Genomic DNA, 24,066 nt, shown 5'->3' on the forward strand with positions numbered 1-24,066 from the left:
AACATTTGAAGCGCCAACCCCAGCAATAAAAGACAATGCCGCAATTTTACTGGCTTCAAGCCCAACCTTTGAGTGTGGTTTAATTTAAATCAGTTGTGTGACAAGTGTGAGTCACTAACCATTACATGTAGCCTATACTGCATATGCAATGCATTATCTCTTTTCCCTTCTTCACACAGGAAATGTGCACAAATGCATACCCCCCCCCCCCCACACACACACACACACACACACACAGACATGTACGCACACACACGTGTGTGTGCACACACACACACACACACACACACACACACACACACACACACACACACACACACACACACACACACACACACACACACACACACACACACACACCAGTAGCTTACTTATTTTTCTTCTTTTTTCCAGACCCTTGAAATTAAAGTTACAATCCATAAGACTTGTCTCCTTCCCGGGATTCAAACCCACATCTCCCGCACATGAGACATTGTATTAACATACTCTACCATACAAAATAAGTTCCAGATTGCACTTTAGAATAAGTAAACAAACAAATCAACAAAAGGGCCAGCGTGTTAAAAAAATAATATATTGGGGCACGGTGACCGTGACACAGTCGGTAGTGCTGTTGCCTCACAGCTAGAAGGTTCGATTCCCGCTCGGGACGCTGTGGGCTCTGGCGGCGTGTCCTCTCCTCCACGTCATCAGTGCCCATACCCGAGCCGGGGTGGGCAAAAGGGCCTTTCTGTGTGGAGTTTGCATGTTCTCCCTGTGTCCCCTAGGGTAGGTACCCTCACAAAAACATGCAGTAATCCTGGTCTCTAAACTGCCTCCCCCTGGCCAGCTGGGGCGCCTGATGGAGGGGAAAGGAACTGGTTGGAATAACGTGTTCCTTCCACACACTACATCTAACCAGGGAAACACCCCCCTGTCAGGTGTAAAGGAGCGACTTGGACACTCATGCATGAAGGAAGCATGAGTTCAAGTCCGTTGCTCTCCCCAGGTTGGCGGAGGGTGTGTAGAGCCCAGGATCACATTAGATAATTAACACAGGGGTGAAAAATGGGTTACAAAATCGTGGGATAAAAATTATATAAAAAAAATAATTATGTATTAAGGAAAAGGACCCCTAAATTTTGTATACACTACAAAATCCTCCTCAGTGTTAATCTTTCGATTTGTAACTCTGAAATGGTATACAAATACCAAATTAACCTGTAAGTGTCCATTTGGTTACATTTCTACAGACTCAGAGTTAACATTGGGGATATTATGTAGCTGCAATGAGTATATCAGTTTGTTGATCTTGTTTCAAGATCAAATAGAAGCTAAGAAGAACTGCCATATCGTGGCAGGTGAATGTCAGCCATAAGTGACAAATTACCAAAAAAGAAAAACTCTTGACAGGTCACATCCTGCCTAGTGCCTTGATTGACAGATGAAAAGAAAGCGATCTGCATCGTCCAATAAGAGGAGAAGTACATTGCTATCTCTCGGTTTTTTCCTTTCTCTTCCTTTTTCTTTCAGCCTCCTCCTCTTCCACCCTAGCCATTTTGCTTTGATTCCACCCCGTATTTGTATCTTAAATGACTCAATTACAGGGAATCATGTGGTGAAAATGACGGATGTTTTCCACTATTTCTCTCCACAGGGACACTATGACCCCCTCCCTGGCACCAGTACCCCCCCATGCCCACCCCTCCCTTACCTCTCCTGGCCTCCACCTGTTCTTTTCTGATGGTTTTTTTCTACTCCAAAAAATAAAAATCTACGCTTTATTGTGTGTATCTGCGTCGACCGAGAGGAAATAATAACTAAATAGGCTTGTTTGTGAGCTCTTTGCACCGTGAGCTGACAAAGAATGTTTTTGCTGGCAATTCGTCTGCTGTCACAAGTGAGCTAGCTGCCATAGAGATGTCTTTACAAATGACAGGACAGAAGGTATCATTGAAATCCAAGGTATGATGGGAATAAAAGCACAAGCAGGGAGAGTTTTGGAGATGGACAACATTTTTATTTATTTATCTTTTTTATTTTATTCTTTTGAATCCTCACAGCATGTTACAACCACAGGAGTGCAGTATTTTAGGGGTGGAATTGACTATACCTTTGGTGCACTCAAATCTATTTGCAATCTATTCCTACTCCTTTGCATGTCTCACTAGCCTGACATTCAAAGAGATACTGACAACTAAATGAATGAGCAAAGTGCACACACAAATCAACTATAAAACAGCACTGTCACACAATACATAACATGGCTTCTTTACAAAAGAGAACAGATATTATATATAGAAGTTAAATCAGATGCACTTTATATGTTGCCATCTAGTGGTCATTAGAAACCAACATTAGAGTATTATTCTAGATAAAACCCATGCAAATACAAACTAAACCCCAAATACTTTGTATGCATGCCCTGCATGGGTATAGTTCACACATATACAATGCGTACATATACAATGCATTACCAACATATAACCAAATTCACTCAAACATTCAAGGATTCAGAAAGAGTGTGAGGGAAGGCTACAATAGTTGCCACCTTGAACCTGATAGGCCAATCATCCTTTCACTACCTAGCAGCGCAACAGATCGAAGAACATAATGAGTGTATGCCAGCAAACAAACCCAGCAGTAGACCCCTGGGAGCACAGGCAGGGGAGAGAGTAGTCCCTTATAGGGAAGGGGATAAATCTATTGATTTGAGATAAACATGCTGCATTACTACTGCCCTGGGGAGTGGAGGAGGGAGTGGTAATGATGAAGGTGGCTTTTTTTGTACAGCTGGTTATAGCGATACATCTTTTTGAAACTTTGTTCATTTAGCAGGTTAACTTTGCACCTGGCATCCCTATTTTGAATAAATAGGGATGCCAGGCTAAATGTTTTCGCCTAATTTCTTTAAAAATATTAAAAAATAGCTCAAATAGCAGCGTTGTGTGAGTCTGTAGAGTAGCTATGACATTTATTTTTGAGGGCGCTAGCCAAGGCCCCAGTGAGGCTCTCCAACGTTGAAGCACTGGGCCCTAGTGGTAAGAGGAGGGACTGCAGGCAGACCCGTGGAGTTATGACGAGGAAACCCCGTGCATCTGGGCTTTAACATTGAGCGCCCGTTTGCACTTCCGCATTTTGGACACCAAATGTTGGTGTCCAAATCGCCTCTCTTCACAGGTGCGATTTCTAAAGTATAAACATGTTTGACATGAATGACACTAAAATGCTTCACTCTAAGAACAGAGTTAGCCAGGTGATGAGAAGTTCCTGTATTCTTTGCAGGCATATTTGTTTGGCATTCAAGACAAAGAGTCTTTTCCTCGTGCTCAGAGTGCTTTAACCACTTAAACCAATTCTATGCTTAGTAAACTAATACTTAGTTGACCCGGGTTTGCTCTGTGGGCCGAAGATAGCCCACCTGCAAGTTCATAACGTATTAGGTTGTGATGCATTGTGAGCTTGTAGATATGCTGTGTTTGGTGAATGTTCACCCCAGAAATAGGGATGTTCTGGTTCATGTGCTTAAGTACAGTTTCTGTCACCTTTCGGCAGGTTCCCCCTCTCTGTCAGGGTGGCCTTTGGGATCTTGGTCTGACTGCCAGCTGTAGGAAGAGTAGTGTGGTCAAATCTTCTTCCATGCATATTTAGGTAAACAAAGTGTCAGATCTGTTAGCTCAGATGAATTATTATTTGTGTGTACAAATGAGCAATTCTTTATAGCCTTCTCCAGATCTTCCCTAGAAGTTGCTGGATGTGATGGCTTGGTTTTTAATCTGACATGCACTGTGAACTGCAGGATTTTATGAAGATGGATGGGTGACTTTTCTACAATTGTAATTGTCACACCCTAGCAAAGGGTCTGAATACTGTAAATTCAATCTATAACGACAAAACATGGGAAAGGTGAAGAGGTCCGAATTCTTTCTTTTAAAGTCGTTTCTTTTAAAGTCGTATGAAAGAGAACAGTCCTGAGGCAAACTGTCATTTGATGTTACAGTAACAGTAGCCTTGATACAAGACTGTCATAAATTATGACCGATGCCCGCCTTGATCCAAGGCTACAATAACAGTAATACAAAATATTCAAGGGATGATGTTAGGAAATGCTTGCAAGAGAAGCCTAAAGCTCTTGATAGAACTGATAAATAATTACTTATGATGCAGTGCAGACAGTAACGATCATCCTGAGGTCATCCTGAGGTTTACAACATAAGAAAGTATTTAAGTACTAAAAAGTACTAGTTTACACTTAAAGGTTTGTATTGGGTAACTTAATCCGATATTGTGAAATGCTATAGATTATTTTTAGCCCCATAGAGACATCAGAATCCAGTGTAATCAATGTTAGTGCTTGTAGGGAAACACGTGTAACAGGAGACAGGGAAGCCTTAACACTCATTAACCCTTTTAGATGGGCAACATTGAGCAGCAGGCAAAATATTTCTATTTTTCCATCAATATTTCATCACAGGCTCAGGCCAAACAAAGCCAAGAGCTTTGACCGTAATGGCCCCATCTGTCTATAGATCCTAAGGATAGAACCGTATGGGTGTCCTTTGACACCAGAAAATAGGCTTTACCAACATGGAAAACGCACACCCACGCAGGCACGCACATGTATGCACACACGCGCGTGCGCCCGCCCACGCACGCACACACGCGCGCACACACACACACACACACACACACACACACACACACACACACACACACACACACACACACACACACACACACACACACACACACACACACACACACACACACACACACACACACACACACACACACAGGATCCACGGATATTAGCAAGCCTTGGAGGCAAGATTTATCCCACTTTATGGGTGCATCTTCACATATGGTCTCTTTATGTCGCAGTATATTATATTTCACTAGACTATGAATGAAGTAGCCATTTCAACACTGCTGAAGGGCACATCTGCAATGTACAAACTGATGTACATTTACATTGTAGTATATATTGAGTTAATTGACAAATGAATGCAAGTATTGGAGTTGTATTACCCTTTTGTATCCACAGTCTCAACAAGACTATCATAGCTCACATGTCACTATAATAATATCTTTGATGCTACAAGCCATCTTATTCTTGAGACTTGTTAGTGTCTCGCCCCAGCAAGACAGTTATCCATTTAAACTATACTTCATTGACAGGGGTCCCAAAGGGGTCTAGAATTGGTCCTCTCCTTTCTCCCCCTCTACACCAAAACATCTTCTCAGAAAATAGACCATTTACAAACTCACAAGATAGGCTATTGTCACCTTACTGTATGTTCACCTATTTTTGCAGAATGTTCGCCTATTATGCCATCATCCCCAGGCGAGCGATGCTACGGTTCATGTGGTTAGTGTCTGCATTTAACTATGCATCCCTGTGGTTTACTTTATGCAGTGGTATCAGTAACATTTTATTGGGCCAACTTTAAAGCAATCTATGGTGTCTCTCAGCAGATAAACAATGACATCATCATCGTTTTTCAAGCCCATTAGCTTTCTGTATGAATCTCAGGGGATGATGCTGTTAATGTTGCTTTATCCAGCAAGCAAAGGGTTAAGTGCAATCCCAAACAAAGCAAAGGGATCTTTAGATTTAGCTGACACACTGCTATTGTGTTGTTCTTATAGGTATGGATGAAACCGTGATTGTGTTACTGGAGAAAAGAGGAGTACAAAACACATCTATGATACCTGTGAAAAGGCACTGCAGACTGCAGTATATGACAGCCTGATCTGAGGCAATCCGAGGCATGTATTGTACAGTATAGCTTCTTCTTCTCAGTCTACCAAACTCTGCGACCTGAGGGAGAACCGTCTGACCGACCCACTTCAAACTCGTTGTGCGTCCTTGACAACCCGGCGTCGAGTCGTTGAGCCCAAGTAAAGGCATATGCTGATGATGACATCAGGAACTCCTATATATGAGCATAAAAGGCAGGCAGACACATAGTTATTGCGACTCTAAGTCGCAGATTACTATATGAAAACCTGTCAGTCAGTCCATCCGTCACGCCACCATATATGGCCGTCAGTCCATCACGCCTCGTGACACACTCCATATATGGCCGTTTACATATATGAAGATCACAACACTGACCTCATCAAACTCTGGATAGCCATACATGGAGAAGACTGATCATCAAATAGATCTGCATATAGAGCCGGCCAGCAACTCTACATCTGACCTCAAACCCTTAGATCTCCATATATGGAGCTGACCTATTCTTACATTCCATATGTTGATCTCTCCCCACTTGTCCTTCCTCTTCGATGTCTCCCTTTTGACTGATACCTGTCCATTCACACTCTAGACGGGCCCCCCCAAAGTTATTAGCACAGCTGCGCCCGGCAACCGGCGAAAACTAGAGTTCTCAATCAATTAAGGCCCGGCCCTACCTGGGCCCTAACTGGGCTGTCCGAGGCCCTGCCTGGCCTTACTAATTAGCACACATTTTACACCCTACCCGGCCCAAAAACGTTAATATGGGCATTCCCAGACCTGCTGTTTCAGCGCGACCTCGCCCTCAGGGCGTCTTGGTATCTAGAGAATGGACGGCACATACAGCCGTATATATATATATATATATATATATATATATATACACACACGCGTGCGTGCGTGCGTGCGTGCGTGCGTGCGTGCGTGCGTGCGTGCGTGCGTGCACGCAATGCAGATGTCGTCAACAAAAAATCATTCAAGGATCATCATTTCGTGTATACCTGGCCTGGAACCCTGGAGCCAGGTGACGGCAGGGCTCAGACACTGGGGAACGCTCGTCACAATAGAGCCACCGTACGTACAGCTCTCTGGGCTTGGGTTACACACAAACCATAATGAAGGTGGGTTCTACTTGGGATTCTAATTGGTGGTAATTGACCCCCCCCAGTGGTTATTGTTCCTGTCTCATTGTGTCGCCTGTCGTTTAAGGGGAGAGGTCAGTGAACACGGGAACCTCTCCACAGACAGGTAGACATGGAGCAGGGATTGAATGACCTGAGATTTGTGATGGGTTTGAGACAGAAGGAATTTTGAGTCGTGGAAAGTAACTAAGTAAATTTACTCAAGTACTGTACGTAGTTTTGGGGTACTTTCACTTAACTTGAGTATATGTCCATTTTTCAACACTTCACTACATCGCAGAGACAAATTATTGTACTCTTTACTCCACTACAATTATCAGAAAAACCTTCTGAATATATCTGGTACTATTATCTGCAGATATTATTTTACTTTCTCATTCCTTTACCATTAGTATGTATGTATTTTACTCGTATTAGGAATATTTGAAACATCTGACCATGTTTCTTTCTTCTTTTCCCATTTCTTTTTTACACCTTTAAACCTGTGATGTGACAATAAAGTTGAAGTCGATAAAATACGGAGCACGATCCCCTCGCAACCTGAGCGTCCCCCCCCCCCCCCCCCCCTTTTCTCCACAGTTCCATGTGAAGGAACTTCACAAGCCTCAAAATCATCCCTCTTTCTGCATGGCTGCTCCTTCTTATTGCCAGCGGGCCTTTAGCTCTCCATCTCAAGAGGCTAGCGCAACCGTGGACAATGGCGTCCTTTGTAACACGCCCTACGAGAGAGTGACAAGGACTTGAAGGTCGGTCGAACGGGGGCCTTCCAGAGGAGCCAGACGCAGTCGCACAAGGGTGTCCATTAGGGCTCCATTCTGCAACGCCGCTGACTTTCATGTTGCGCTATTGTAGCACTGCTCTCCCCCGAGAGGAAGACACAGAGCAGGTAATGAGGGGTAATTGGCGTGGGGTCAAGGATGATTAATTCCCTTGGTCAGGTGTCGGCCAGTTTTCATACCTGGGTAGACGGGTAGGAGGGAGGAGCTTGAGGATGAGGGGTGAAACGAGATGGGCAGGTGCAGGTATATGTGCACATATTGCATGTACACGTTTAATACACTTTCTCCTGATTGACCACGCTCTTGTTTATTAACCACTTATGCCCTATCATGTACTGTACTTCTAATCATCTTCAAGTTCACCGTGAGATCTGCAACATTTTTGACATTTTTATATAACAAAATGGGGATGCCAGGTTGAAAGTGCCCCGCTTTCAAACCCTGTACAACACAATGCATCAGTTAGAATTTCTAGCCGTAATATCCTGCCAGAACATGACAAAATTGAAAGGTCATCACCATCCACCTCCTCAAACCATGGAAGTCAGATTGAGACTGATAGCCATCCTCGTTCCCTCTCTCTCTCTCTCTCTCTCTTCAGCTTCACTGACTAATCTGAATCCCTATCCATCCATCCTACACATGGCAGGCAATTTTAGCCGCTGATTATCCTGCGACCTGTATGTGTGCGCCTATAAATGCAGTGGCTGCCTGGTAATTGACCAAGCAAAGACTGAGATGCTTGTCGTGTAATTGAGCGGGGGCTGAGGGGTTCTTGCGGGACTGAAAGGGCCCGTGGACGCCTCTTTGGCCATTAGGCCTGGCGGGGGGTCTTCTCTTCAGTACGACTCCACTGTGAAGCCCTCCACAGCTAGCCCTCCGATGCAAGATTGACACCTTTCAGTGCTGTATAAGGGATGGATGCACAGAGGACCTCGTCTTATATAGTATGACAGGTCTTGTAATATACAGTAGTTTACTTTATATCAAATTAGTCTTAATCACTTGTCTTAAGCCATATATACATTGTAGACCGGCGTCCCTCAGGGGTCAATACAGGACCCCTCCATTTCCCCCTCTACAACAAAGCTTTGACAAAAATAGCTGATGTTCTCCCCAGAAAAGGGACACGATAGGGTTTGTGGTTTAAAACATGTAAAGATCTTGTCATTTGTGCATTAGCCATATTACGGTCCAACTAGTGCAATTGTCATCACTGTACCAACTACCAACTGATTTCTATTCACGTCCCCGAACAGTCCTAATTTAAACCAGTGCTCATTCACAGTACCTTAGTCTTCATCTCAAACTGATCCTCCATTCTTTCTCAGTTGCCTTCTCTTCAATCCTCTAAGCATAGGGGCCCCATGCGGAGTAGGGGAATATACATACGTGACAAATTGGCTTTCCTTCCACCCGACTTGTGCTATTCGAGCTCAGAAATAGCCTCATCACTTCTGCTCTGGCGGTTAGCAGATAGTCGCCAGGCTGACTTCCATCTGTAGCCAAACTCCTGCAATGGTGCCAGTGCCACTACATTTACATGTTGTTGTTAAGATACACTGTGCTATGCCTTACAGTACAACACTCATGGCATACTATGAGTTAAACAGGCAGACAGTCATAAACGGACATACTGTATGTGGTGCCAGGGCATCAACTACAGTATTACTATCGCTATCTGAATTAATAAAATCCAATATAATGCAGGTTGATGGATAGTATGTTTCCCACTTGTGTAAATGTAGCTAAGGAAGAGCCGAGAATACAACATGTAATGTAAGGCAACATGAGACTTAAGTCAAGTATTTCCTTGCTTTTATTAGTGTAACAGAGAACAGTATTAGTGTAACACAGAATTGTATTATTAGAGTAACAACAATGCTAAAGTACTGACCTAACAATACACAGAGAGGCAGAACCCCTCAAATGCGTTCACATGAATTTTATCACCAGCAAATTAAATCTAACCCCCTATTTTGAACGTTTATTAATGTCTCTTGTGTCGACCAATTTTTCATCAAGATCAATACAGGCCTTATCTTATTTTATATATCTTATTATCAACTGTAAAAAAAAAAAGAAAACTACAATGCCAACCGACATAGCATGTGTATCTATTTAAAACAATTTAAAGACAATAAGGCAAAGGTAAACAACATGGCACAGTATTCTGTTTTGTAAGTTATTGTTTTTTTTAGCCTTCACCTAGTCCTAGGTGCAGACCGTACAGCAGTGGTTCTCAAAGTGTGGCCCAGGGACCCTCAGGGTTCCTTGAGGGGGTTCCAAATGGACCCTTACAGGTCTGTAACTCTGAGAGTGTAGCAGATGGAACAGAGTTATAGGGGTCCTTAAACAATTTGAGAATCACAGCTATAGAGAGACAGGAAACACAGAGAGTAGTTTAGAGACATGCAACAGGTTCCAGCCGCCCGGGAATCGAACCGGGAACCCCCTGTCAGGCATTACATCTTGCCGGCCGACGCACCCTGCAAACGGTGATGTTCCCTCAGCCTACGGAAGAGAAAAGCATGGAGGAGAGCAATAAGAAAGTGCAGGTGTTTAGGGATACAGTCTTGTTAAAGGCTAAAGCCTGAGTGAGTTATACTTAGTTGCACGAGGGTGTCGCGCACTGACAATAGCTGCATGTCTGATATTGTCAGTGCGCAACACTGTTATGACACTATTATGAAGTTGCAGCAAAGGACAAACTACTGGATAAGGCACCAACCTGACAGCATTGATCTTGATGAAGCCAGATGCATCGCATGGGTCATAGTCTCCTTGCACGTCCATGCTAGAGGTAGAAGACAGAGAAGGAGTTACAGGAGAGAGAGTCATGTGGCAAATAAACTGATCAAGACATTTGGGGTATCAACACAGTTAAATGCAGGAGCCATGGTGCCTCATTAAGTACTGGGATAATTGGATGATTGATAATCAACTCCTTAGAAAATTGTGTTATATCGACTTCACTGCCTACACTGTTTGTACTTGAAAGAGAGAGAATCAATACTTGGGAAAACATTTCCATACACAGAAACACATAAATACGAACATCCCACTGCCAAACACAACCATCATATCAAGCCCAGGCTAAGCGGAAGAAAACGGGTGACTTTGCAACCTGATGTTTCTGTCTTTTGTCCGTCAATGCAGCATTAAATCTATAACTGATGTGGCGATGTGTATTCTCTTTTGTGTGGGACTCTGTCATTTATTTTCCAGCGTGTGTGTATATCTCACAGAGTGAGTGTGTCTGTGTGTGTACGCTATAATTACAGTAGTTTCTACCTGCAGTGCTCCCCCCTTTCTCTCTCCGTTCTACCCTCCCAGCTGCCAATGGAAGGTCTACGTTCATCTTTCAAAAACACTTAGCAACGAAGGAAATTGCCAACAAATGATAGAATAAAGACTCTGAAAAGAAAGGCCGACAACTAAATCATCAACTCTCAATACAAGGCTCCCTACCTAGCACCTATAAGAGCCATTATGAGTGAGTGGCCTCAAAGAATATGCCTCGGCGCATGTGTCCGTGTGTGACTGCGCACCACGCTGCTTTCGGCATCTGCGTGTTTGTGTGTGTCTGCGTGTGTAAGCATGTGGCATTTTGTTTGAGCGTGCAAGGAGTTACTTAGTGCAGCCTTCTAAGACACCCTGCAGTCTAATTGAGAGTAGAGCAGAGGAAAACTAGTGGGGTGACATTTTTCTCTCAGAAGGGTGCAGAGACTGGCTCCAGTACCACTGAGTTAATAATACTGTTTACAGAGAACACACAGGACTTTCACTTCTACACTGGTGTGTGTGTATGTTTCTATGCGTATGGCTGGTGTCTCTTAACCACTTTCAACCCAGTGTCCCTATGTTGGGCATGGCATTGTTGGCAGAAAAAATATCAGATCTACGAGCACACAACCCGTTGCATTGCGACGCGTTGGCGAGCTGACACATTTTGGGTAAGCGCCATCAAGCGACAAAGAATTGAAAAGGGGCTTACGTGTTTAGATGTCAAATCAATGTGGGTATACACATCAGCTAGAGCTTCTAGTTGTGTAGCTGATATGTATATAAGCAGCTGCGATACAAAGTATACAGAGCTGTGTGTCTGACTGGGTGTGGCTGCTGTGGCGGAGACAGAATTTGAGGTGATGTCAGAGAGTGTTTGGGGGTGATAATAGGTTCCTTCATGGGATACCAGTGAGCCCATCTGTCCATGGCCCTGAGGACCTAGTTGAGGTGCAATCCAATACCGCCGTCACCCTAATGCCCCCCCCTACCTCCCCCCCAAAAAAAGAAAGAAAGAAAGAAAGAAAGAAAGAAAAAGAAAGAAAAAAAGAAACATGTGCAACAACGTGAGAAATGGCTGAGGTAATTTGGGAGAGGATTTGGGAGAGTGTACTGTATGCTATATCTTTGTTGTAATTGTTTTAACCCATTGGAACCGGGAAAGTAAAACATAGCACATATACAGTAAAAGCCAAGGTCTACTATTTATGATTATATTTTTGAAAAAGTGAGTAGTACTGATTTATATTTCAAACAAAAAAAAGGATGGCAGAATCCACACCACAACTGTAATGACAATATTTAATGTCCCTTATTGGTCCCTTATGGTCCATGTGCACAACATAAAATAAGTAAAGAAAACAAACAATAAAACGTCAGTACAAAGCAGCAAATCACAGTATAAATCAGTCAAAAGAGACACATGAACAAATACAGAAGTCTCCGGTCTTGGCCTTAAACTGATTAAGCTACAGCAGAGAGTCCAATGTTAAAGTGCTTTGTCTCAAGTTTGATGAATGTGGATCAGCAAAATAAAAGGTGGTCTTGCCAAGCTAAGGCTGAATACAAGGGACCTCAAGAACAAGCCAATCATTTCATCGAGTAGGATAAGGATTAACATACTGATTTAACATAATGGAGATGTGAGGTGGCAATTTCCCAAGAGGCGTGTTGAGAGAGAGAGAGAGAGAGATAGAGAGAGAGAGAGAAGTATTTTGCCTAATTTCAAAAGATGACCAACTAACCATGTCATATAAGAGACAATAGTGAGTATTATAACTGGCACCTGTGATGAATCTAAGCGATGTTCAGATAATTAGCCTATCGTTAGTTATGTTAGGCTGCTTGGTGTGTACAGCCCTTAAGTAAGCGAATGATGATAAAATATGCTGTTATCACACGCACGCACGCACGCACGCACTGCTTTTAAACAGTTTTTCGTATGAACTGTTTTTAACTTGTTGTACGGTGACCTTGAGTGCCCTTTATAAATAAAATGTGTTGTTGTTGTTGTTATTATTACATAACTTCAAAAACATAGTTGATGCTCATACCCTAAATCTGTTGGCTTTTGTTTGCCAAACCAAGTCCAAAGAATGGAGTGAATAACTGAGGGGTAAAAACAAAACAAAAACAATACTTGCTGCCTCATCCCCTCCTTCCTTCCTGACCTGCTTAACTAGCATGACACTGTGGCACTTTCCTCTTAAAGATCTCCCTCTCCCCTCTGGTTGGAAATGCTATTAGCTCTCTTACTTTAGGGTACAAATGGTGTGTGTGTGTGTGTGTGTGTGTGTGTGTGTGTGTGTGTGTGTGTGTGTGTGTGTGTGTGTGTGTGTGTGTGTGTGTGTGTGTGTGTGTGTGTGTGTGTGTGTGTGTGTGTGTGTGTGTGTGAGTGAGAGAGAGTGAGTCAAGAGGAGATGGAGGGGCATATGGAGAGGTCTTTGCTTTGGTCAACACTGAGCTCGCCTTGAGGGCATCAGGGGTCACCCTCCTGAATGCACCCACTGTTGCACAGCTAAAAGAGGGGAGGGAGGGGTGGTGCCCTCCAGGAATTGGGCTTGGTGGTCCTCTGATGTCTTTGTCAAGCCGGGTCCATTTAGATGTGTTGGTGTGGAGGTCACAGGAGGATGGCTGGCTTGACCACACAACCAACAATGGAAGCCATGGCGGACCATGTGGAACGACAGTACTGTAGCCAGCAGGGCAGTCAAACATTCATACAGCCGTCACATGAAAACAAGCATCATGTTTCTCGGGCGCACCAACATAATAGGGTTGGCCGAGTTTCCTTTTCAAGCACATCTGTGCGCAGTTGCCCTTACTCACTCACACACATCGCAAATATTTTGGAGTGGTGCAACCACTCCTATAGACAGCTATGTGTGTCCCTGGGTATCTGGCTGGCTGGGTCTGTCAGAGTACGAAAATAGCTGGGTCTGTCCCTGGCTGGCTGGGTCTGTCCAGTAGAGGGACCCCCACACGGTAACTCTGTCATTTCTCAACCAGTCCGGACACGGGGTGGCTCGCCGGAACCGGGCTGACCCCCTTGGGTGCGTTCCTGGGGGTCTGGATGTTCCGGGGACCCCCCAGGGACCCCCACACGGTAACTCTGTCATTTCTCGACCATTAAGGACGCGAGGCGGCTCGCTGGAACCTGGCCGGCACCCTGGGCTCGTGCGTTCCTGTGGGTCTGGAACTCCCAGGGACCCCCACATGGAGTTGCACCACTCACTTCACACGGGTGTGATTTTTTTTACCAAATACCTTGATATCAATATTGTGACGATGATATACAATTTCTTTCAAATTGATTATAAATAAATCAATTAAGGAAAATAACAGATCTAGGAGCTTGTAGATCAGTTATTTTAGCCATTTCAGATTTTCTATAGTATAAAATAAGACATAAGTGGTTAAAACCAGGAAAAGACAGTACTTTTTGCCATATCCTGATATTCTGAAATGCAAAAACCCAGACTATATCTTGTCTCATATCACAATATCAATATAATATATTGATATCGATTGCTCAGCCCTACACGACCGCACACTATAACTTTACCCTCTTGAGTCTTACCTGACCAACTCTTCATTGTAGAGGGACTTGGCAGACTCGCGTCCCAGGATGTAGACCTGGCCCTTGTAGATCTTCAGCTGCACCTTGCCCTCCACACGCTCCTGGGACTTGGCTATGCAGTCGCGCACAAACTCACACTCTGGACTGTACCAGAAACCTAATGCAAACACAGAGCCAAAAGTGACCATTAGGCTTCATGGAAGATGAGGGATTCTATTGCTACTGTAGACACTCATTAATATTAAAATCACTTCAATATCTATGATCCCAGGCTCGACTTTTCCTGGCCCCATGGGTTAGGGTCATTTATTTTTGATTGCACGCTGTGTCACATACCAAAAATGGCAGATCTACAAGCTCACCATTTTCTAACTAAGTAAATAGTTGGGCCAAGAGAAAACAATATGCTGGACTCTATGGAATCAAAATGACTAAAATCATTGTGGAGAATGAGAACTTTAATCCATGTGTCTGTCTCGAGAGACGGACATAATTGCGTGACACCGGCAATCCCTCGTTCACAGCCCATTATGTCGGCCCACACACCCTCCCTACCTCCCGTCTCATTTCTGTTCCAGGTGAGGTTCATACATGCCTCTCTCTCTCTCTTCTGTAATTTCACTGATCTGTCAGTCTTGGGGACAGATGGGCTAGGGATGTGGTGTGTGTGTTAGGGAGCCGGGCACGCCCCCTCTCAGCAGGGGGTCCCCTCTCATCAGTGGGTGACCTCTACTTCGTCAACTGGTCACGTTCAAAGGCACAATCCTCCCCTCCATCCATTGTTCTCTACCTCGGCCACAGGCTTCGGCCAGGACAATCACACATAGGCCCCAAATAAGTTCACGTCAATTGAATTCTGTTTGATGTCAGTGTTAATGACTAGAAATCTATTTCAGATGGAGACAAGTTATTGTGTGGGTTAGTACATGTATAGATTAGAAATAACAGGAAAAACCACACAATCTGGTTCTAGATGCAAGTATTTACAGTATTTAACAGACCATTCTGCTGCGGCCTTCGTCTGGATATGACCAAAATAAATCGATCCCTTGCATCTAGAACAACAATACCACCAAACTACCACTACCATCACCTCATAAATCAACCAGGTGTGTGTTTTCTCCAGTCTACTATATAACTGAATATAGTTTAAGCTTAGTTTAAGTTTAATGCCTGTTGCTCTAAGCCCATGAGGAATTGTTTGGATTGAAAACCCTCCACTAATACAGAACAGATGCAGACGCCTGGACTTCCAGTGGCTACGACAGTAACAAGCCACAGTGTTAAACCCCCAGGCAGTTTTGGAGGATCTGAAGTTGTTTTTTCATGCCTTAAATCCACAGTGAATTTTAATCTTTACCCCTGCTGAAGGCAGCAGTACCTTTTGTGCGTCATGTGCGTGTATTTGCTTTGAGAGACTCTCTCTTCGGTCTCTCTTTCTGACCAACACACTCTCTCTGGAGGGTATAATTGCAGTGTCCCAGTAATCAGCCTCTAATGGTGCTGATCCTATTATGTGGTTGAAGGGCAGGGGACTGGAGCCAGAGCAGGAGGTAGGATTAAGACACCTGAGCTACATCACACATCTCTACTTCTGCCTCACTCTCATGCACACACACACACACACACATGGTCAGTCCTCACAAATTACAAACAGACAATGTGAGAGTGTAGTTGCAAAGTGACATGCTACTTTCAGAACAAGTTTTGGGGGGGAATTAAGTCATTAAACACATACGGTGTGTGGGTCTTTGTGCACTTTATGTGCATTTTTTTAATAGCAATCATCTAAACGGACACAGATGCCTTCCCGGTTTTAATCGGTTGAGTCATTATTGCACATACTTTGAAATACATCATTTAATGGTATTATCTGCAAACCTTAAATATTAGCAGCGTTCTTCATAATGGTTATGCGGTTTGCCTTTAAATAATCGTTTCCCCTAATTAACTGATTATTGTGCCTCTGCCTATTTGAGCGACTTACCATTGTAGAGTTGCTCAGCGAACGTGATACTCAAACCCTGTTTGATCCGGCGCACTTCTTTGTCCATGGTGAAAGTCTCAATGTCTAGGTGAGCCTGGTACAGGATGGTGCCTCCTGGGGTCTCATAAATCCCTGAAACAGAAACATGTACACGCATGCAACACACACACACGCACACACACGCACACGCACACGCAGTCACGCACGCGTCAATTCTGGCCAAATGTTTACTTACTGGAACACAGGAAGGAGCAAGACCCCTCCACACAGGTCAAATCGACATGACAACCCCAAATTTATACCACCGGTGCCAAATCATTATCACTGACACTTCTAGGAGAAAAGGGGTTCTAAACCCAACAAGACAAGTCTATTAGTCATCAATCATCTTCCGTCTCCCTGCACTCACGCTCCCCAACCAGGGATGAGCCTGTCCTGGGTAAATGACGGGGTAGAAGGAGCCCGGAGGCCCCTGCCAGCCTGGAGCCTGGACCAGGGCTCTGCCTACCCTGCAATTTACCCCCTCTGGACTGTGGGGAGCAGACAAGTGGGAGAAAGATGAGTGAGATGACAGGAGAAATGAAGCCATCACTCAAATGCATGTCAGTTGCAAACAAAAGGAGAAGAGAGAAAAATGCCGAAACACAGATCATGCAACAGGAACCAGAGTTTTACCAGTACTATCCTTTTTTTGTGATGGTTGAAAACATATTCAAATGTGTCACAGTGATTTGCACACCTGTATGTCAACAGATGGCTCTGAAATCTGAATATCAAACGATTGTCACTTTTTATTCAAATCATAAGTTATCAATTATATATTTTGCACAATTCTACCTACCATAAATTGCGAGAATACTTCTATACTGCTACAGTAATTCCACCAAACGTGTTCTGCTATTCAAACCTCAATTAAAATGATAAAAGACATATCCCGTATGCTAAATGAGAGAGATTCAAAAAGCTTTTCAGTTTCCTCTCTTCGGATAAGTGATTATGGATACTTTACTGCACGATCCTTTCAACAAAATTGTTTCTAGACAAAAATGCTGTATTTTTCAACCGAAACTGTGTCATTATTCACTATTTAATTATTATTCAAAATGATTCAGTCTAAAGTACGTCAGGGTCATGCGACAAAGCATAATTTAGCCTTATGATGGTGATGTTTCATTAAAAAAAAATGTTGTTCCTGCAATGATTTATATTCCCTGGGATTTAAATAAGACAATTTCTCTTGTACTCGGGTAAGCAGTTAAGATGAAAAGATTGATTCTCAAAATTCTTCAACACTGAATCTGATAGACAAGCACTTAGTCATGATGTGCCGACTGCCCAAAGTAGAGCTTACTTATACAGCTAATCATGTAAACCTGGAAAAGGTGGCAACCTGAGCCAACAGGGTTGTGTGGATTTTAGATGATCCAGGCCAGGGCCACAGAGGACACGTTGGGACACTTCCGCTGGCTACATCAGATAAATCAGTTAAACCGCCCCCATTCCCTGCTTGGCTTAAGTGCACCAAAAGAGAGGTGGCTTAACAGAGACAAGTGAATAATAACAAGTAAGGGTCTAATAACGGCATTGCTTCCCTGGGCAATGTGTAGCTGTGGATAGCGTAGGTGTGACACATCATGACCTCATCAATATGATGTTGCCGAACATGGACTTGAGGACATACTGGCCTCCAAGTATGGCTCCAGACTGTCCATAGCCTGGAGGGACAGGACTCACCAAAATCCGCACATGATTACCAATAACTACCTCAAATACTCAATAACTACCTCAAAAAAGTGAGCAACACCCACAGCCGCAATAGTAGAGGGAGCGAGAACGACAGAGAAAAACAGTGGATCTGAGATTATAAAGTCACAAAAGAAACGGTTGTCGTAGATGGGTTTCAGAAATTGGGGTTTAGTTTCTTGATAGCATGCACATTTGGCACTGATCGGTGTAGTGTTTTGTGAGATTTGTGGACAGTCAGACCCACACAAATGTGGAAGACTGCATACAGTATTATGGACAAACGGCAAACGCTGTTCTATACAGCTCAGCCTAGGTTCCACACTGTACAAACGCTATCTGAGTAAGCTCAGGGAGAAAAGCCGTATATTTGAGGTATTCATCTTTTAAAAAGATGCTGTGTTCCAAGCTATGCTAGAGAGACTGGGGGGTTTGAGGTGGGTAAATATGAATTACTGTAAACTCATTTCAACGACATAAACTTCTTTCAAACGTACAATTATCTCTCGGGCTTGAGAAACGTTTAGTGACGTCCGTCGGCATTTCCAGTGACAAGTCTCTGACAATTGATGGAAGAGACAAGACGATGAGACTGCCTATTCATCTTAAAAGGATAGAGCAATTTCCTACCGCCCTCCATAGATACACTGCAGCTAATACCATTAATGGCACCCAGGTTGGCTGGCCCGACAGCGCTGTGACAGGCGGACAACAACAGTCTGTTGAGTGTTTCGTGGCACTTTGACAACATTCTTGACAAACCATTTCCATTCCCCCAACACCTCTGACCCTGGCTATGGAGGGAACACAAATAAATATGACATGTCGCCGTTCAGTTGCTCTGCAGCATCTATTGTGTTACTTGACACCAAAGGAGACAAACGCATGATCTACGGTAGTTATTCAGCCACTTGGACACATCGTTTCCTCTCTGTATTTATTTAGCAGTGCCGCAACATCACAAGAAGGAGATTACCACCGCTGCAAACATACAGTACAGCACTGGAAAGAGATTAACCACTTGAAGCTGCATAAGATTTATGTCCTATCCAGAAATACTGTCCTCTAAAATATAAATGATAATATTTTCTTATTTGGAATTTGTGAGAATTGTTGTCAGATTACAGAACAAAACATGTTTTCATTTTATTCAAAACACATAACACATAACACAGTAACATCTGGAACTTAACAAAGTCTAGTCCAGGTGCTTTAGAAGTAATGATCATATAATAAGAAAATATGTTACAATATTAGAACCTCAACTTTAAACATAACTTAGACCCAAAAAAGCTATGAATAGGAGACAAAACTAGAAGTAATTCCAATCACACCTGTATTAAAATGACAGAGTAAACACTTGTGACAGTCTGTGCTCTTCCTTCCTATTGCTCGGGAGAAAAGGCTGTGGTATTTTGCTCAGCCGAGGGCAGAGAAAAGTGGCTTTCCCATTTTCAACCTGCCAATTCCTGCCACAACCACAATCCACTGGCTAGTCAATTTGTCAGTCACAGCAAAGTGAGAAAGTGTCACGGCTGAATAGTCGAACGGTAAGTATAACTCACGCTTGAGTATGTACAGCAGTTATACATGTAGAAAGGAGAAAAGGCAGCCTGTGGTACATGCCTGTACTTCCTACCTATAAAGTGTGTGTGTGTGTGTGTGTGTGTGTGTGTGTGTGTGTGTGTGTGTGTGTGTGTGTGTGTGTGTGTGTGTGTGTGTGTGTGTGTGTGTGTGTGTGTGTGTGTGTGTGCGCGCGCGCGTGCCCACTTTTATGCAAGCGGAAATGTAAATGGAAGCACTCATGTAAAATAACGATAATTGCCTGAAAGCATTGATATTGAAAGGAAGGCTTTGAATGGATGCAAAAAACATTAATATAAGCACTGACTTCAGAGAAGGTACAAGTATGCCAATCCAACTGTATTCATAGAACCTTTAGAGTCAGTCTGTAAATGAGAGTGAATAGGACTTCTGAGAAGCTAAATATAATGTTTGCTATAACCAAGGTCCTTGCTGCGTAGGATAGCCAAAAATCATGTGAAAATCCAATTTCTTACCTCTCGACTTCATGCCAATAAAACGGTTCTCCACAATGTCAATCCGGCCTACTCCATGCTTCCCTCTGCAAAACAGGAAAGAACACCCGGGTTTCTTACTCCAGTGGTTCCCAAAGTGGGGTCCGGGGACACCCAAGGGTCCTTGAGGGAGTTTCAGGGGGTCCCCAGCAAAATGATAGTTTGGAACCAAATGGACCCTTATTATATGGGTCTGTAACTCTGAGAGTGTACAAATGGAACCACTATTGTACAAATGGAACCAATATTGTTGCACTCAGTGCAACAATATTGGTTCCATTTAACCCCTTGAATCCTAGCATCCCGATCAACTAAGTATTAGTTTAATAAGTATAGAGTTATAAACCATCAACTCGTTCCTGTAAAGTCCTTTCTGGAGGCAATTTATTTTGCTGTAAGTCTATGCAGACCATACTGCACTGGTACTGTAAATCAGGGGTTCTCAACCTGTGGGTCGCGACCCCTCGGGGGGTCGCCAAATTATTTTAGGGGGTCCCCAAATTATAAAAAAAAAAAAAAAAAAAAAGTTTTTTATTTATTTTTCATGATTTTTCAAAAATAGCAGACCTACAAGCTCGTAGCGCGCCACTCGGTGGCGCGCTATGAGCTTGTAGATCTGCTATTTTTCAATAGCTAAATTATAACAATGCTTAAAACACCAAAAGGGGTTCCCACCCAAAATGGTTTAAGGTTATTGTAGCAGTCAATTTATATTGGGGGTCGGGAGGGGGCGGGGCGGGGGTCCCGAGACGTTGCCAAAGCATTTTCGGGGGTCCCCGGCCAAAAACGTTGAGAACCCCTGCTGTAAATGGGGTGCATTTCTATAGCACCTTTATCCGAGGCGCTTTACAATGTGCATTACATTCACCCATTTACTCACACATTCACACACAGATGGCGGAGGGAACCGTGCAAGGCGCCAACCTGCTCATCGGGAGCCGTTTCGGGGGTTCAGTGTCTTGCTCAAGGACACTTTGACAGTAACACAGGGGAGCCTGGGATCGAACCAGGAACCTTCCGATTCCCAAGTGGCCAATCTGCGTCCTGAGCCGCCCCATAGTGGTTCTCAACATGGGGTCAGGGTGGTGCCCCAGCTTATAAACCAAATACAGGTCTGTAACTCTAAATAGACCTGTAAGGGTCAATTAGATCAAATGGGGTCCGTTGCCTAACACACACCAAACTGGGCGTCCTTGAAATTAAAAAAGTTAGAGAATCACTGTCATACTGGACTTACCCAATGTCATTGAGGTAGCGGAAGATCTCAAGTGGTTTGCCCTGAGATTTGCCATCTTTCTTGTTGGTCACCTTGACAGGCACTCCTAAAAAGGTTCAGATGGCATGAGACAAGATGCAATTGGTTGATCAGAATAGAGCGAGTATAGGCTGACATAATTGATTGGGCATACTTGCACCAAAACAGATTTTTAAAGCCTTCTTTGATAGTGATAATAGAGAGACAGGAAATGTGGAGAGAGTTATGGGAATGAAATACAGTAAGTGGTTAAGGACTTCTCGTTCCAGCTACTTTATAAGTTCATACAGTAAGTTTTGTGTCACAGAGAAATATTATAGTTATTTCAATTCTTTCAAACTAGATCTGCACATTAGCGTGACTTCAACAGTTCAGACTACAAAAGTAATTAAGATAGTGCTTTCACTGCACAGCCGATGGAATATCTTTATGAACCTGAATATAGGGATGATGAACTGTGTCAGATGGACATAGAACGGGCTGAGAGAGAGAGGAGAGCAAGAAGCCATGCCAACAGCTGCAACGACAGCACTAGAGAATGTTACCTGGTGGTGTACTTGTACTGAGTGCGAGCCAATGCCCAAAGAGGTGGTGGAGACTAGAGCTACCGCTGCCGTGAATGCTTTGATAGAGTATGCTGCTGCGAAGCTGCCGCATATACTCTATGCTGCACTCTATATGCGGCGCAGTGTTACTGAACACAAAAAATCAGGGATCAAAGTTGCGCTATATGGTAGAAATAGGTCAACAATTCAAATGACGCTATAGTTTTGTGGATTAATTCATGTTTAATGCGTGGCCCCGGGAACTACTAAATTCTTCCCTCTACACCGGTTGTACAGTATGCCAAGTACAAGACATCTCGTACATAAAGCTTTATATCACCGGACGGTTAGCTCAACCGTCTGGGCACCTAGGCTGCCAAGCCAGCCTGGACGGCGTGCCGCGGGCTCGACAATCTACTTTTAGCACTGGCCCGGTTGCTAGGCAACGACCTGCATACCCCCAGCACCAGGATACGTGCGCACACGCCAAAGGGTCACATTCAAAGTAGGATCTTCTTTGGCTGTTATCTCTGAAAAATGTGGCGCTGTCCACGGTGATGATGATCCATCCGAGGTTCGGAAGTGATTTGTGATTTTTTTATCGCATTGCACCCGACATGTTAACGTTTCTGGCGAAAGATAAACATTGTGAGCTACTGCTAACATTAGCCGTTCCTTACAATGGCGGTCTCCAAGCCAGGAAACCGGAAATGAAACTACCCAAATATGGGACCTACCCTTTGCTGCCACCTAGTGGCAAACAAATAATTAATATTCCCCAAAACCAGACCAGAACTCCCACCACGGGACTCGGTCAATCAATTAATACCTTTTGTAACCACTATATTAAGAATTCCTCCAAATTCAATCCAATCCAATCCACTTTATAGCACATTTCACAACTCAGGGTTGCTGTACAGAAAGTTAAATGCTAAATACACTGTAAAGCTAAAACAAAAAAACAACAAAAACACACACACATAACAAAGCCAAACAAAAACACAGAAAACTCAAACAGAATTAAAAGCCAAGGTGTAAAGATGGGTCTTAAGGCGAGACTTAAAAGTCTCGATGGTGGGGGCCAATTTGACATGGGAGGGGAGGACATTCCACAATTTGGGGGCTATGACAGCAAAAGCTTGGTCACCAACTATTAAAATGTGTTCTACGTGTATGATGATTATTGATAATAGCAGCAGCAGAAGCCGTTACTGTAGATGCCACTATCTACATTCTACAGGACCACATAATTACACCTCTTTAAAAACAGTTATCCACGCATGCACACTAATATCTTTCTTTAAAGCTGTGAAAAGAGTAGATATGACGTTCATGTGAGTATGAATCACATTTATAACGTGCTGAATTGAACTGCTTAGGTAATCTAAAGCATGGAGATTTGAGTCTACAGACAAAATCAATGACTGTCAGTCGTAATCAGTGGATGACAACTAGCATCTCAGTAAAAAAAAGAAAAAACATGGTTCTTGGTTAACCCATTCAGGCCTGACGTCGAAATTAAAAAAAAAAAAGTTTTCTAAATCATGACAATTTTCGGAAAGATTTGAGGCACATTTTAACGATTTTTCAAAAATAGCAGATCTACAAGTTCATAGCGCGCCACTCGGTGGCGCGCTATGAGCTTGTAGATCTGCTATTTTTCAATAGCTAAATTATAACAATGTTTAAAACACCAAAACGGGTTCCCGCCCCAAAATGGGTTAATGGTTAATGTGGTTAAACGCTAACGTGACATGGATGCGTTCCAGGTCTCAATGGATTAACAATAAAAAGCCTGCTAATGAGATGTGGTGAGAGGTGCTAATAAATTCAAAGGGCCAGCTCATCTGAAGGCTGTGAAATTGTGGCCAGGCCCTTCTCTAATTCAATTACACACTAGGTTTTGTGTTTTCTCTGGACTCAGAGCAATGCGTTTTTATTTTTTTCCCTTCT

General features: G+C 43.4%; 1 protein-coding gene across 1 annotated transcript in view; it reads right to left on the bottom strand.

Moving 5' to 3' along the window:
• Positions 1–9,441: 9,441 nt before the first annotated feature.
• ass1 (argininosuccinate synthase 1) overlaps positions 9,442–24,066 on the bottom strand; it is a 36,928-nt gene continuing 22,303 nt past the window's right edge. Inside the window, exons 10-15 of the mRNA XM_079525171.1 lie at positions 21,551–21,635; positions 20,296–20,360; positions 16,493–16,624; positions 14,506–14,662; positions 10,372–10,437; positions 9,442–10,154 (exon numbers count right to left, since the gene is read on the bottom strand). Of these exons, the coding sequence (XP_079381297.1) occupies positions 10,106–10,154; positions 10,372–10,437; positions 14,506–14,662; positions 16,493–16,624; positions 20,296–20,360; positions 21,551–21,635 (554 nt within the window). The 3' untranslated portion in view covers positions 9,442–10,105. The remainder of the gene's footprint in view (positions 10,155–10,371; positions 10,438–14,505; positions 14,663–16,492; positions 16,625–20,295; positions 20,361–21,550; positions 21,636–24,066) is intronic.

The sequence above is a fragment of the Electrona antarctica genome, assembly GCF_951216825.1.
Source record: "Electrona antarctica genome assembly, chromosome: 16".
Taxonomy (NCBI): domain Eukaryota; kingdom Metazoa; phylum Chordata; class Actinopteri; order Myctophiformes; family Myctophidae; genus Electrona; species Electrona antarctica.